Source organism: Penaeus monodon, chromosome 4 (genome assembly GCF_015228065.2).
Source record: "Penaeus monodon isolate SGIC_2016 chromosome 4, NSTDA_Pmon_1, whole genome shotgun sequence".
Classification (NCBI taxonomy): domain Eukaryota; kingdom Metazoa; phylum Arthropoda; class Malacostraca; order Decapoda; family Penaeidae; genus Penaeus; species Penaeus monodon.
In genome coordinates, this window is record NC_051389.1 from 2,029,112 (window position 1) to 2,044,234 (window position 15,123).

At 41.8% G+C, this 15,123-nt stretch overlaps 1 protein-coding gene across 4 annotated transcripts in view; it reads left to right on the top strand.

Annotated features, from left to right (window-relative positions):
* The window catches only part of LOC119568151 (proline dehydrogenase 1, mitochondrial-like), a 55,557-nt gene extending 41,364 nt beyond the window's left edge, over positions 1-14,193 (top strand). For all 4 annotated transcript variants that reach the window (XM_037916558.1, XM_037916567.1, XM_037916574.1 and 1 more), the window contains 5 exons: positions 8,215-8,577; positions 8,773-9,015; positions 9,250-9,390; positions 9,817-9,961; positions 10,207-14,193. In XM_037916558.1, coding sequence (XP_037772486.1) covers positions 8,215-8,577; positions 8,773-9,015; positions 9,250-9,390; positions 9,817-9,961; positions 10,207-10,436 — 1,122 coding nt within the window. In that variant the 3' untranslated portion in view covers positions 10,437-14,193. The remainder of the gene's footprint in view (positions 1-8,214; positions 8,578-8,772; positions 9,016-9,249; positions 9,391-9,816; positions 9,962-10,206) is intronic.
* Positions 14,194-15,123: the final 930 nt, after the last annotated feature.

Below are 15,123 nucleotides of genomic sequence, written 5' to 3' on the forward strand. Positions count from 1 at the left end.
ATAACTTCCTCCCCAGTTTTCCCTTCCCTTGGCTGTCGTGGTGAAGGGGTCGAGAGACGGAGGGGTGTAATCCTTCCCTCGACTGCGTAGTGGAAAAAGGGGTGTCGGGAATGGAGTCACGTGTTTGTTTACCTTGAGCCTGCGGATTCGTTGGGGAATCGGCGCTTTATCGGTCGAAAACAAGCATTTTTTTTTTTAGAGAAGGTCGTACTCCATGAACTGAGAGGATGATTATTGATTGGTTGAGAGATTGCGAAGGTGGCGGAAAGGAAGGTTGTTGACGAGGGAAGAGGAGGAAGAGGAGGAGGAGGAAGAGGAAGAGGAGGAGGAGGAAGAGAAGGAAGGTTGTTGAGGAGGGAAGAGGAGGAGGAGGAGGAGGAGGAAGAGGAGGAAGGTTGTTTAGGAGGGAAGAGGAGGAGGGGGAGGAGGGGGGAGAGGAGGAGGAGGGGAGGAGGGGGGAGAGGAGGAGGAGGAGGGAAGAGGAGGAGGAGGAGGGGGGGAGGAGAGGGGGGGAAGAGACGGGGGAGGGGATGGGGGGGAGATAGTGTGTGTTAGGCCTGTGGAAAGTTCATAGCCACGCCACTGCTCGCAGCCCTTGCACGACCAAGCACTTGCCAGTGGAAATCACCGAGCGAAATTAGGCGATACGTCACAGGGGTTACGGAATCGTCCGTCTCTGTCTGTCTGTCTGTTCTTTCTCTAGCTCTCCTTATTATTCTGGTCTTTTTCTCATTCTGTAGCCTTTTTTATTATTATATATTCACTCTCTAATTTGTCTCTCTTTTTTCTCTTTGTGTTTCTCTCTCTCTCTCTCTCTCTCTCTCTCTCTCTCTCTCTCTCTCTCTCTCTCTCTCCTCTCTCTCTCTCTCTCTCTTTCTTCCCCTCTTCTCTCTCTCTCTCTCTCTTTCTTCCCCTCTTCTCTCTCTCTCTCTCTCTCTCTCTGTCTCTCTCTCTCTCTGTTCTCTCTGTCTCTCTCTCTGTCTCTCTGTCTCTCTCTCTGTGTCTCTCTGTCTCTCTCTTGTCTCTCTCTCTCTTCTCTCTCTTCGTTCCTCTCTCTCTCTCTGTCTCTCTCTGTCTCTCTCTCTCTGCCTCTCCCTTTCTCTCTGCTCTCTCTCTCTCTCTGCCTCTCTCTCTCTCTCTTCTCTCTTCTCTCTCTCTCTTGTCTCTCTCTCTCTCTCTGTTCTTCTCTTTCTCTCGCTCTCTGTGTCTCTCTCTCTCTCTCTGTTGTCTCTCTCTCTCTCTGTGTCTCTCTCTCTCTCTTGTGTGTCTCCCTCTCTCTGTGTCTCCTCTCTTCTGTGTGTGTGTGTCTCTCTCTTTCTCTGTGTGTCTCTTCTCTCTGTGTGTCTCTCTCTCTCTCTGTGTCTCTCTCTCTCTGTGTGTGTGTCTCTCTCTCTCTCTATGTCTGTGTGTGTCTCTCTGTGTGTGTGTGTCGTGTGTGTGTGTGTGTCTCTCGAGCGCGTGTGTGCTTCTGCTGTGTGTGTGTGTGTCTATCTCTGTGCGTGTGTGTTTCTGTGTGTGTGTATCTCTCTCTGCGTGTGTGTCTCCTCTTGCTGTGTTGTCTTTTGTGCGTGTGTGTTTCTGTGTGTGTGTATCTCTCTCTCTGTGTCTCTCTCTCTGCCTCTCTCACTGTCTGTAATGATGTAATGTTTATTTTCTTTCTAATTGAGTGTTAATTGAGATGATAATGAGTTGTGAATTAAGTGATTTCTGTGGAAGAGAGCGAGTTTCGGTCTTGAATTCGTTGTGGGTAATTAATTACTGGTTGTGGGTAGTAATTAGTTGTGGGTAATGATTCTTTGTAGGCAGTGATTGGTTGTTGGCAGTGGTTGTTTGTGGGTAGTGATTCGGCGCGAACAAAGGATTGAGCACGAATAGCGAATTGGTCAGAAGTGGTAAAGCACCGAGCTGCAAATAGTGCTTGTTTTGAGGGGCTACATCTCTTGTTTTGTCAAGTCCGGTCTAGTAATGAGTTTAGTTAAAAAAAAAAGCTAGGGGTATATAATCTTCACGGATATAGCAGAGGCATCGATTTAGAGCTTCCATGCCTACCGTTATGACGAAAGATGAATTCGATCAGCAATTCACAGCGCGAAACGACCATGTGACGATATCGTGGTCTCTCGGCAAACGACCTCGCGGAAGAGATTTGCAACGAGCATGATAGAATGGCGAGAAAGCGTTTGTATATCACGCTGAATAGTAATTAGTATGGGTACAATAAAAGGCGGAATCATAGCGGGGGATTAAGGAGCGTAAGATCTTAGTTAATGTGGGTGAAAGTTTTAAAAGTTGTTAGTCTTTTTTTCCGATGCCTTAGATTGAGAGTTCGTGCTATCTTACATATTTTTTAAAATTTTATTTTAAAGTCTCACTCTCCTTGTTTCTCAGATGACGGTGAAAATTCATAATATTTTGCTGTTCTTGATAGTAAAGTTTCGAGGTGTGGTTACAAAGTTTTGAGGTGGGAGAGAAAGCCCACCATGTCATTGCTAAAGGTAGTTGTGATCGTTAACAGTCGTTTTAGCGGCTGCGATATGGCAGCGAAAATCCTCCCTGACCTTCCTTTGGTTCTGGGGACGGGTGGGGGCGGGGAAGGAGGAGGGAGGAGGGAGGATCCTATTGACCCTCAAAAAGCACTTTTTTTGTAACCTCATTTTCTGTGAAGAGGGAGGCTCCTGTACCATCGATTTTTCTTGGCTCCCCCCCCCCCCTCGCCACCAGGCTTCTCCGTTGTCGTTTAGCGTCTTGGATCCTCATTCGGTGAAGGCGGAAAGCCTGACCTATTGATCAGCCGAGCGAGGCCATAGTCATAGCGGCCGGCAGATGGCCTCAGACCGCGGCGCTGGCGACACGCTCGTTTGCGTCGCAGATCCCGGCGCCTCCCACGCCCGTCAAGGTCCCTGCTTGCTGGAACCCGAACGCGCTCCTCGATTGTGGATGGGGGTCGGTGGGGGGGGGGCGTACAAGGTTTTCCGTCGCGACACGTGGGGGTTGCATGACACACGACGGCGGTGAATGGCAAGCACGAGGAGGTTGCATGACGGGCACGAGGTGTACGCATGACAAACACGAGGCAGGGACGAGGTGTACGCATGACACGTTAACTGATCACCCCAAATTCCGTCATCGAGTCAGCGCGTACGCGTCGCGACATGCATATTTAGGTCCTTAAACCGTCTGGAAATGGGTAATTAAGTAATATTCCTTTTTTTTTTTTTACTTTAAAAGTCCGATGATTTACCCCATTCGTAATTATCCGATTGCTATGAAATTAGCAAATGGTAGATTTCTTTTTATAAGCTTCATTTTGGGCACACTGTAGAAAGTAGGCTGGCAGAAAACAGAACGATAAAATTTCAAAATATTTCGACCACGAATCATACGTTAGACGACGCTACTTTATAATGAAGGCACCGAGCTTGCTAGTCTAACCACGAGCTGCAGTGTGGTTTCAAAAACACACGATCTAGCGAGGCACCGCACGTCTTGGGCTCCGCTCGCTCACCGCGCCGTCCTTCTCTGTGTTTTCACACGGACACGGAAACGGGTCTCCGCCTGCCTGTCTGTCTGTCTCTGTCTGTCTCTGTCTGTCTGTCTCTGTCTCTCTGCCTTGTGTGTGTGTGTGTGTGTGTGTGTGTGTGTGTGTGTGTGTGTGTGTGTGTGTGTGTGTGTGTGTGTCTGTGTGTCTGTCTGTGTGTCTGTCTGTGTGTGTGCTTGGTGTGTGTGTGTGTTGTGTGTTTTGTGTGTTGTGTGTGTGTGGTGTGTGTGTGTGTGTGTGTGTGTGGTGTTTTGTGTGTGTTGTGTGTGTGTGTGTGTGTGTGTGTGTGTGTGTGTGTGTGTGTGTGTCTGTGTGTGTGTGTGTGTGTGTGTGTGTGTGTGTGTGTGTGTGTGTGTGTGTCTCGGTCGGTCGGTCGGTCTCTTTCTGCCTGCTTGTCTCTGTTTGCCTGTCTCTTTCTCTCTGTCTCTGCCTCTAAGGCTGTTTGTCTCCATCTCTTTCTCCGGCTCTTTCTGTCTTGCTTGTTTCTTGTATCTTTCTCTCCGGCTCTCTCTCTCTCTGATTCTCTTACCCTTGACGTCTCCCACTCTTTCTCAATCTCTCCCTCTCTCTCTTTCTCAATCTCTTCCCTCCCCCTCTCTTTCTCTCTCCCTCTCTTCTCTCCCTTCTCTTTCTCTCCTCTCTCTCTCTCTCTCCCCCTTTCTCTCTCCCCCTCCTCTCCTCTCTCTCTTTCTCCCTCCCTCCCTCCCTCCCTTCTCCCCCCTCCTCCCCCCCCCCCCCCCCTCTCTCTCTCCTCTCTCTCCTCTCCTCTCCTCTCTCTCTCTCTCTCTCTCTCTCACCTCTCTCTCTCTCTCTCTCCTCTCTCCTCTCTCCCCCTCTTTCCTTCTCTCTCCTCTCTCTCTCTCTCTCTTCCTCTCTCCCCTTTCCCCTCTCCCCTCCTCTCTTCTTCCTCTCTCTCTCCTCTCTCTCTCTCCCCCTCTCTCTCTTCTTCCCCTCCCCCTCTCTCTTCCTTCCCCCTCTCTCTTCCTCTCCTCTCTCCTTTTCTCCTCCCCCTCTCTCTCTCTTCCCCCTTTCCCCCTCTTCTCTCTCTCCTCTCTCTTCCCTTTCCTCTCTCCTCTCCCTCTCTCTCTCTCTCCTCTCTCTCTCTTCTCTCCTCTTTCTCTCTCTCCTCTCTTTCTCTCTCTCCTCCCTCTCTCTCTCTCTCTCTCTTCTCTCTTCTCTCTCTCTCTCTCCTCTCTCTCTTCCCCTTTTTTTTCCCTCTCTCTCCTCTTTTCCCTTTTCCCCTTTTTCTCTCCTTTTTCCCCCCCCGCCCCTTTTTTTTCCTCCTCTCTCTTTTCCTTTTCCCCTTCTTTCCCTCTTTTTCCCCCCCCCTTTTTTTCCCCCTCTCCCCCCTTCTTTTCTCTTCCCTCTCTTCTTCTCCTCCTCTTCTTCCTCTCTCACTTTTCCTCTCTCTCTTCCCTCTCACTCTCTCTCTCTGTCTTTCCCTTCTTTTCCTCCCCTCTCTCTTTCTCATCTCCTCTCTCTCTCTCTCTCTTTCTCATCCTCTCCCCTCTCTCTCTTTTTCTTTTCTAAATTTCTCTCTCTATCTCTCTCTCTCTTCTCTTTCTCAATCTCTCCTCTCTTTTCTCTTTCCAATCTCTCTCTCTCCTCTCTCTTCTCTTTCTCAATCTCTTCCTCTCTTCCTCTCTCCTCTCTCTCTCTCTCTTCCTCCTCCTCTTCTCTCTTTTCCTTTCTAAATTTCTCTCTCTCTCTCTTCTTCTCAATCTCTCCTCTCTTCTCTCTCTTTCTAAATCTCTTCTCTCTCTCTCTCTCTTTCTTTTTCTAAATTTCCCCCTCTCTCTCTCTCTCTCTTTCTTTTTCTCAATCTCTCTCTCTCTCTCTCTCTTCCCCCCCCTCTCTCTCTCTCTCCCCCTCTCTTTCTCTTCTCAATTCTAAACCCTCTCTCTCTCTCTCTTTCTTTTTCTCAATCTCTCTTCTCTCTCTCTTCTCTCTTTCTAAAAATCTCTCTCTCTCTCTCTCTTTTCTCTCTCTCTCTCTCTCTCTCTCTCCACTCTATTCTCTTCTCTCTCTCCTCTCTCCCCCCCCCCCCCCAATATTGTCTATTCGCTCCAAATCCATCTTTCGTTCCTCAGTCGCCTCCCGCGCCTCATAACTCCGCCTTTAAGCATCGGCTCGCGCTCAGGTTCTGCTCCCCCCCCCACTACCCCTTCCCCCTCCCCCTCCCCCTCCCTATTCACGCCCACGCTGCACGACCTCCCCCCCCCCTTCATCCCGCCCACGTCGACAGCGGAGGCGTGGGCGGGACAGACCGGCGGCGATCGATGTCAACAAGGCGATGCTGACTGAGGATTTTTTTCCCTTTCTCTTGTTTCGGGTTTTCTCTTTTCTCTTTCTCTTGTCTGTTTTTTTCTCTTTCTCTTGTCTGTTTTTTTTTTCTCTTTCTCTTTCACTTGTCTGCTTTTTTTCTGTTGCCCTTTCTCTTGTCTCCTTTTTTCTTTTCCTTGTCTGCCTTTTTCTCTCTCTCTCTTTTCTGTTTGTTTCTATTTAATTTCTTTTTTCTCCTCTTTTCTCCTTTTTTTTCTCCTGTCTCATCGACTTTGTTCGTCTTTCTCTTTCTCCCTCTTCCTCTTTTCTTCTCTCTCCCTCTTCCTCCTTTCCTCTTTCTCGCTCTCACTCCGATTTAGTTTCGTCTCGTTTCGAAAAAGCAGAGGATTTTGTTGAATTACGTTTTTTTCCCCCTATATATAAAACTCGCACGTTGGGGATAATCGGCTTACAAGGAGGTGTTTCTCTGTGGCGTCTTTTGCGAGTGCCGGCGTTCGGGGTCGAAACCGTTTTTTTTTTCCTCCACGAGATCTGGGACCGACAGGAGAATGATGATTTGATGTGCAGTGGGGTACGTACGGATGCTGTATGTTTATTTTGATTTATTTGTTTATGAGGAAGATTTATGGCCTTTTTTACGGCTGGCTCTTGAGATCGCCGAGAAGAAACCAGTTATTATACATGGGACTCAAAATGAAAATGCGGGTTTTATTTATAAAGGTGAAAAGTCGGTATTTCCAGCCATGTTAGACTCCACATCTTGATTTCAAATGTTGATATCAATCGGTCAGAATATTTATATTACCCCGCGCACTGCACACAAACCGACATCATCTTTTATCAGTTAAAATCAACGGTGTGTATCCGAAACGGGTCCATTGCGCCACCAAAACCCCTTTTCGTTATGCGCCAACGTTAAACGAGCGAGCGACGGAGGCAAGTTATAATAATAATGGCCGGATTTAATCAGGCCGCAAATTTCGCTGGAGAGACACTTAGTCATTTAATATCCATGGGGAGGTATATTCACTTGAGAGAAATCCCTGTTATACTTTTTAATTCTGTGGTTTTCAGCGTTTCTTCTCCGATACCCTTTTCAATGACTTTATTTTTACTCACGTTTTTTTTTTTTTTTAAATATTAGTGCTTCAGGTGGCCAAGCAGAAGGCTAATAACGTTTTCTTAAAATGGATCGCTTTGTTTGGCAGTATCCTTTGTATTTTCATGATAATTTTTTCCTTCGTAATCGTATTGTGATATGATCCATCTAAACGGTCATTCTAGGCTATCTTACAAATTTTGGGATGATTTACACATGGCTTATTTGGCTATACATTTTTATGTTTTCATCGTAATCTTATCGTGCAATGGTTAATCCATATATATTTATTTCAATCTTATCAATTTTAGGATGATTTATCGGTCATGCTTTGGGAATATCGATCGAGGCAGTATTAGCTTCATCTCCCACGTGACAGTGATCGGGAATACGAGGCTGGTTGCTTGGTGATGGCAGCCCAAAGGGCGTAGTAGTGTCTGTCAGCTTTAATGCGGCCTCCGAGCTGACTCTGAATGCTTGCTATTAAGTCTGTTGAATCCTACACCTTTTTCATCACGGGCAGTCCCCCCGCGCACGTGCGCTCGCTCTCGCTCTCTTAAAAATTGCGGAAATGGACTGGCCCGTCATGTTGAGAGGTAGATGAACCTCGGTATATAATATTGTGAACACGGACGCAAACATGGTATATGCTGAGATGAAAGAAAACACAGGCAAAATAAGAACTGAAAATGATCATGCAGTTTCGAATTGGCAAAACGAATAATTAGTTCGTCAGACGAGGAACTTCTGACAAATTCGAAACGACGTTCATTTTTAGTTCTTGTTTCATGTAATGTTATATCGCCCTCCCCATTTTCCCGTTGTTGAGCTATGGAAGTGCCCAAGGCCTTTCCCAGATCTCTCCGTAAATGTTAATGTGATGTAAATGGAAGCAGATTAGGGATTGTGGGAAACTAGAACATTATTAACATGGGTGTCTCATATTCCACTTCTGGCAGGTGTTCGCTGCGCAATTTCAGATGGTACGGTTTACTAATATAATATATTTTTTATAGCTTTTACATGTAGGCGGTTTTAATTCTGTGTTTGACTCCTGGTTCGTAATTGGTGAGGCAGGAGAAACGAAATGAAACATGAATAATTAATGCCGTAGAGTTAATAAAGGGGATAATTTCGCGTGTTCCATGCAAGTTCATATATTCTTGAATCCGATATACATTCAGAATCATTATATCTGTATGATTAATTTTATCACTGCTGAGCCATTCATTTTATCACTCACTTATTTGTATTCCTTATGGGTAAATGTAGCCTTTATTTCCTCGCTTTTCAGATGCAACTCTCCGAGGTGATCGCCCGCACGCGACAGTACTTCCAGCAAGTGACGGGCAAGACCGGCCCAATCATCCATTCCGATGTCAACACGGACGTCTTCGAGAAACGATTCCGCGAGGAGAACATCCTGACGGACAACCAAGCCGTGAAGAAGTGGCTGGATAACATGACCTACGACAAGAAGGGCTTGATCCACCTCTTCTCGTGGTCGGGCCTCATCGACACCAACATTCTCCTGGGCGACCTGTTCCGAGTGCCGAACCTCAACTCGGGGCAGATGGAGCCCCTCATCTCGGCTCTCACGAGGGAGGAGGAGGAGATGTTTAAGAACATGATGCGCAGACTGCACACCATTTTCCAGGTGGGTCGCGCAGGAAGGGAATTCTGCATACTTCGATTTTTTTTTTAATTTTATTTATGATGATCGGTATAGAAGTGTTCAAAACCTGTGCGGTTATAATGCTTTTGTTTGATAATCTGTTAAAATAGAGTTGTGGTTCTGACTATTTTACTTAGTAAATTGTTAAAATGTTCATAATGAATCGACATATTCCAGTATGCCCGTGAGCGCGACGTCCGAGTGATGGTGGATGCCGAGCAGACCTATTTCCAGCCAGCCATTTCCCGTCTTACTTTAGAAATGATGAAAAAGTACAATCAGGAGAAAGCCATTGTATTCAACACTTACCAATGCTATCTTAAGGAAACCTTCAATAATCTCTCCCTCGATCTTGAGCAAGCTTATCGTCAAAACTTTTACTTTGGAGCCAAGCTTGTGCGTGGCGCCTACATGGAGCAGGTTTGTGTCGAGTTTTTGCCTCGGTTTGTATATAGGATTATCATAAAAAGGACTCATAATGTATCTACACCAGATCTCTTGTAGGATAAGTATTTTACTACACAGTAATTAAAAAGAAGATAATTATGGTAGTAAATTTCTAATAACCAAGTCAATAAATTCCATTTAATTTAATGGCGGTAGTTAATAGTTATTAATTAAGTCGGATAATTCTATTTACCATTTTTTTTCTAGGAACGTGCCCGCGCTGAGGAGCTTGGCTATGAAGACCCCATCAACCCTTCCTTCGACGCAACCACCAACATGTACCACCAATGTCTTGAAGAGAGCCTGAGACGCATCAAAATGAACAAGAATGTTGGGGACTCTCACAAAGTAAGCTGGAATCCCTTGCTCAGTTTTTGGTTTGCGGGCTGCCAGGATCGTTGCATTTGCTTGCTCTTTTTAAGGTTTGATTTATTGTGACGAGAATAAATTTGTATTGAAGGAGCTTTTGTAGAAGCAATAGAATGTAGGGCTCATGCTCCCACGTGACCATAAAATCGGTAAAGATGAAATAGTCGCGATATTAATTGGATCTGGTGCAGCTTGTGCTTTCTTTCTCTCGTTAGTAAGCAATAAAACAAAATCAAAGAACTATCTACCAAGGTCAGTGGTTGAGAGTTAATTTTACAGTTTCAACAATGATGATTTAGGTTTTTAGTAAGCAGAATTGATAAAACTACGCAGGACAGTAAATGTACTAGCTGCCAATTAATTAAAAGAAATGCGATAGGAAATAACGATTGTCATTTCTTACAGATTGCTATCATGGTGGCATCTCACAATGAAGACACAGTGCGCTATACTGTAAACAAAATGGCTGAGTTTGGCATTCATCCTCTTGATCGCGTCATCTGCTTTGGGCAGCTCCTCGGCATGTGCGATCATATCTCCTTGCCTCTTGGTAAGTGTGATTATAACCTTTACCTGGCAGGAAAGATGACTGTCACCTTAGATTTCTGTAAAATATAGGCTATTTAAAATTAGAAATATATTACAATTTCAATTCACTTTTTCAATCATTAATTTGGGTGAGTTTGTCTGTTTGAATAATCTCGGTTCCATTACACTGAAGGATTGAATATGATAATCATATTAATTTAGGTTAAATTGAACTGTATACTTACAGGCGACTATTTCCTTTCACAGGTCAGGCTGGATATTCTGTGTATAAATATGTTCCATATGGTCCTGTGAACGAAGTACTTCCATATTTGTCACGTCGAGCAACAGAAAACAGTTCTATACTGGTAAAGCTCCAGAAAGAAAAGTCACTTTTGCTTCAAGAAATGTGGAGACGCATTAAAAAGGGACACTTTGTTTATCATCCAAAGGGTAACTATATACCAGTTGGTGCTCATGCACAAGCATACAAGTGAAGTTGAGATGGGGGATGAAATACAGAGATACAAATTCACACAAAAATAATTAGATTGTGCAGATAATTAGTGATGGGATACTTTGATTTTTGAGTAAAGGATAAGTGAATGATTACCTATAAAAAGTAGAGGAAATTTGGTTCCAGGAAACAGTTGTAGGAAATTCACATTGGTAATCTCTAGTTACTGTACAGGAGTTCAGGTAGAGGATCATGGTTATTTTTTTTTCTGAATGGGACTGCATTCTTTTCTTTGGAATATAACCTTCCATTTGCCAGATAACATTCCTCCTTGATGTGTCACTGTGCAACAGAGAGTGCTGGAAGTATGTAAGCTATGATGAAATTTTTTGCTATTGTGTTGGTGTCCAGATCTTTGGTTTAGCATATGAATTTTATTACTAGTTGTGCCAGTCTCAACTGTAAATGAATAATGAGAGCTATGGCTTCAGATTTGCCACTAAGCATAAACCTGGTACTTAAAGCCTATATCATGTACAGTATCTCTATGTATAACCTACTTTATAGTATGAGCAAAGACCTAATAGGGTGTATTGATATATATGGCGTATTGGGTTATAATTATTGTGTGTGATCCTTGGCTTGGTGGCTAAAGGTTCAAACCATACTGCTGGGTATGGGTCCAGGTTGTTGTGAATACAGTATTTATACCCGTACTACATATTAGGTTTTATTGTTCCTCTTACTATGAATGCTAGGGGATTCATTTTTCATGAGCACAGTACTTATATTGAACTGTCAGTCGGAAGTTTTCACTTTCGGTCTTTTTTTCCCCTTTCTAAAAGTGATGAGAGAGTTCATTTTCTTTTTATTTTTACTTTTATACATACCATATAAATGTGGACTATTTCATTTGTATTTTCAAAAGGTTGACATAACAAGTTTATGAATTAATCCTAAATGCATTGGCTAAATTTATTTACCATTTGATTTTTCCCTTTCGATGTCCTTCTTGCATGTAAGGAGAGAACGGGGTTTAGAAACTCATTTGATTTCAAGCATTAATTCCATATGAAACAAGGCTGTCTGTAAGATAATTCACTCCTTGTCTATTTCTTTCGTCAGTTACAGGGACAAAACTTGGTTTGAATAATAGATAAAATCTTAGTAGAATCAGATTGTGGAAGAATTTATGATCTTTTGATTTTTAAAACTGCAATTTGTATGCAAATGTGAGGTATCCACACCGAATGCATTAAAATCAGTCGGCAAAAATTTCCAAAAGAAATATTCAAACGTTATCAGATTTGGTTGTTCACGCTAATATTAAATACAAGGAAAGCAAGAACATCGAGGAGAAAACTACAATGGCTGCTTGGTATTTTTATAGAAAATGACTGCTGCTAACATCACAAATGATCCTTAGAGTCAATCAAATGCTAACCTGAATATTATATATATAAACTTGTGTCCTTGAGCATATTGAATGTATCTCAATGAATTCTATGGCCTTTAATCACAACTGGCTTCCAGAGTTATGTATTATTTTGATAGATAATACCCTTGTATATAAAAAAAAACAATGTTGATTTGTTGTGATGAATAGAGTCCATTACTTGCTATGGAGGTTTATTACTTCGTTAGATGGAATTGTAATGAACTTCAATGCTAGTTAATGCGGTTCTTGATATTCAATGGTTACTGTGCCAGCTTATGATAACTGGCTTCAAGTATAACTAGGTATAAATAGTTCTCTTGAAGGGTAAATGTTGTGTGGAAGTGTACAGTATATGCTGAAGTGAAGAAAGTGGAGAGCCATTTTCATTTCAGCGCGGCCGTCTTTGTCGAATTGCATCTTGGTTCATTTTTTGGGGAAATTATTGTAGTTTTCATCTTAGTGGTTTACCGAATGGGATCAAGCACCATCAAAATTTTTATAACGTTTACTCAAATTTCTAGTTATCTGAGCACGTTTTTTCTTTAAATATATATATATATATACACACTTCCTGAAAAAGTTTAAATGGGAGACCAACATAGTATTATTAGTGGCTTCATATTCATATTGTACATTAATAAGAACATGATAAGCAACAAATAGATGAAATTAATATTATGCAAAACCAACAGTGAAAAGTATATTTTCAATTCAGGTACAAAAAAACAAACAAACAAAAACGAAATAGATTGTAGTATCTTTGGTAATGAAGGTATTTTAAAACTACCACTCTCTGCATTTTCGATCAGCAGTTACTGTTTGAAGTTGTCTAGAATTTTAAGATTAATTATCTATATGAGCATGTCAAGTTTGGAGCATGTTGGCATTGCTAGATAGTGCTTGCAGTGATAAATTTATCATTTGCAAAGCTTCCTCTTATTACTGTGTATAAACATGTATGTCCATGAGAAAAAGAATAATAAAGATATACAATAAAATGTGTAGACTATACACTACACATTGCTGCATTAGTTGACTTCTATCTAGAATAATTTCGCATTGTGCTTAGTCAGTAAATATGTGGCTATAAAAGAAGAATGAATTATGTTTATCAATACAATTACAAGTGAAAGTATGGTAACTTATTCATTACACTTGATCTGCAGTTTGCTTGTATGTAAAGCTATTACCTGTACCACTTACAGCACAAGTTACACCTGTTGTTCAGGATACAGTTTAGATTATATAGAGACAGAATATATTATTTGATATAAAATTTCTGTGTTATTATACCAGGTCTGGATGAGTTTCGGTGGACTGTGGCACAGATAATAGACGCTTTAGGTGCCTTTGTTGATAATAGTGCATAAATGTTGTAAGTAAATGAGATGTATATAGTAATGTGTTTGAAAAAGCAAATTTATCCTAAATAATGGTTCTGTGAGAAAGTAAGAAAAAATCACAATGTACTAGTGTTGTAAAAGAATTTGAAAGTAAGTATCATGCCCAAACTGTACCTTTTCCAGTGTGTATTTGAAATGTATGGTAAATTTTGTGGAAAGAAGTGTATCAGACAACAATCTTGTTCCAAAAAGAGATTATGTAAATTGTGAATCCAGTCCAGTCAGTTTGTTGGCTGTTAGAGGTGCAGTTGATAACAGACAGACACGGCCCAAGCTGCCGTGAAATTTATGTCGAGTGATTATAAAGTAGAAGAAATAAGGAGTTCGGAGCATTGTTTTGACACCAGCAGCCCAGTGTCAGAGATGGATTAAGAGTTAAGACTAATTTGAGAATATGAAGGAATATTTTCCCCTTTGAGAGTAGATCTTGAGAGGACATTGAAAAGGCAGCTAAATTTGGTATTTGTCACCTTTTTGTTGATATAAATTAATTTATTTGTCAAGACTCTCGTGTTAATTTTCAAGTTCTTATGGGATGTATTTGATGTGATTGCAATTTTCATTATGGCTTTGTTATTGATAATAATAATAATGCAAACTTCTCAGCAGTATGGCTATCGCTTGTGATAATGATTAACACTTTACTACAAGGAGCAATAACAGTAATGAATAAAAAAAAATATATAGTTACCTTATATATTATAATTTTTCTTGGTATCATAAAAAAATAATTTGTTTTCATTTGTGCAAATATTTGTGTATATGTTAGACTCATTGCCAAAGATTCTGTAACTGCTTCATGTCTTTTCTTTGTCAAAGATCATGAAGAATATATTCCGTATTTATTCATATGAATTTGATATTATATTTGTGGCTATGTAGCAAGGGAGATTTGCTGGTGTCTAACTGTTCTTTCTGTATATAATATATGTTACGTCAATAAAATTCGAAGCGGTTTGGCTGTATTCTTTGGGAGTCCTTATAGCACTTGTCATGTCAAAGAAGCGCACGAATGTCTTTGAAAATGGGGATTCATTTTGAGAAAAGTAAATGCAAAATTTATACCATCACTTCACAAATTTGTAGTTTATCTTAAACATTTTTCAAAGCTAAATTAAAAAATATTGATTTTATTTCTGCATCAACATCTAAGGTCATTAGTAGCTTATTCAACATCTAGCAATAGGGTGGGGGTAAGGAACTTCCTTGGTTCAGTAAGGCGGTGTGTGTGGATTTCCAGAGGGGTTAATGGTGAAAACTAAATGTGCCAGAAATCAAACGTCATATAACGTTATGATAATGTATTGCGGTGAAAAAAGGTAAAAATTAGTTAACGATTAGGATAAGTGGACAAAAGAAAAGGAACAGGAATGGGGGAGAAGAAAAAACAACGCAAAATTAGTAGAGGCGAGGGCTGAGGTCCAAGGTAGGACTGATCCCCTACCTTGGGCCTCAGTCCACGTCTCCTAGCCCTCCCACTCCCCCCCCACGATAACAAGGAGCAAGGGATTGTGGGGGGGGGGGGTAAAAAAAATCGTTTTGTAACTGTCCGGCTACAAAAGTCGACTGTAAAGCAAGAAATATTACGAAGTACTGCACAGTGAAGTTGATACCGATGTCAAATATACTCCACAGCGAAGGACCATGAACGCAATCTATGCAAGAACAAGCGTAAGTGCAGAGACAATGAAAAGAAAGCGAAGGGAAAGAGAGAGGGGGTGGTGACTTCTTTCCCCATGCTCCTTTGGTCAGCAAATTTATTTATTCTGCCGAAGATAAACCTTTACTTGGGTACATTTTAAACAGGTCGCATCCTGGCGACACTGTAAACATGACTTCATACTCCATTAATACATGAATGATTTTTTTAGTTATTATATGAAAAT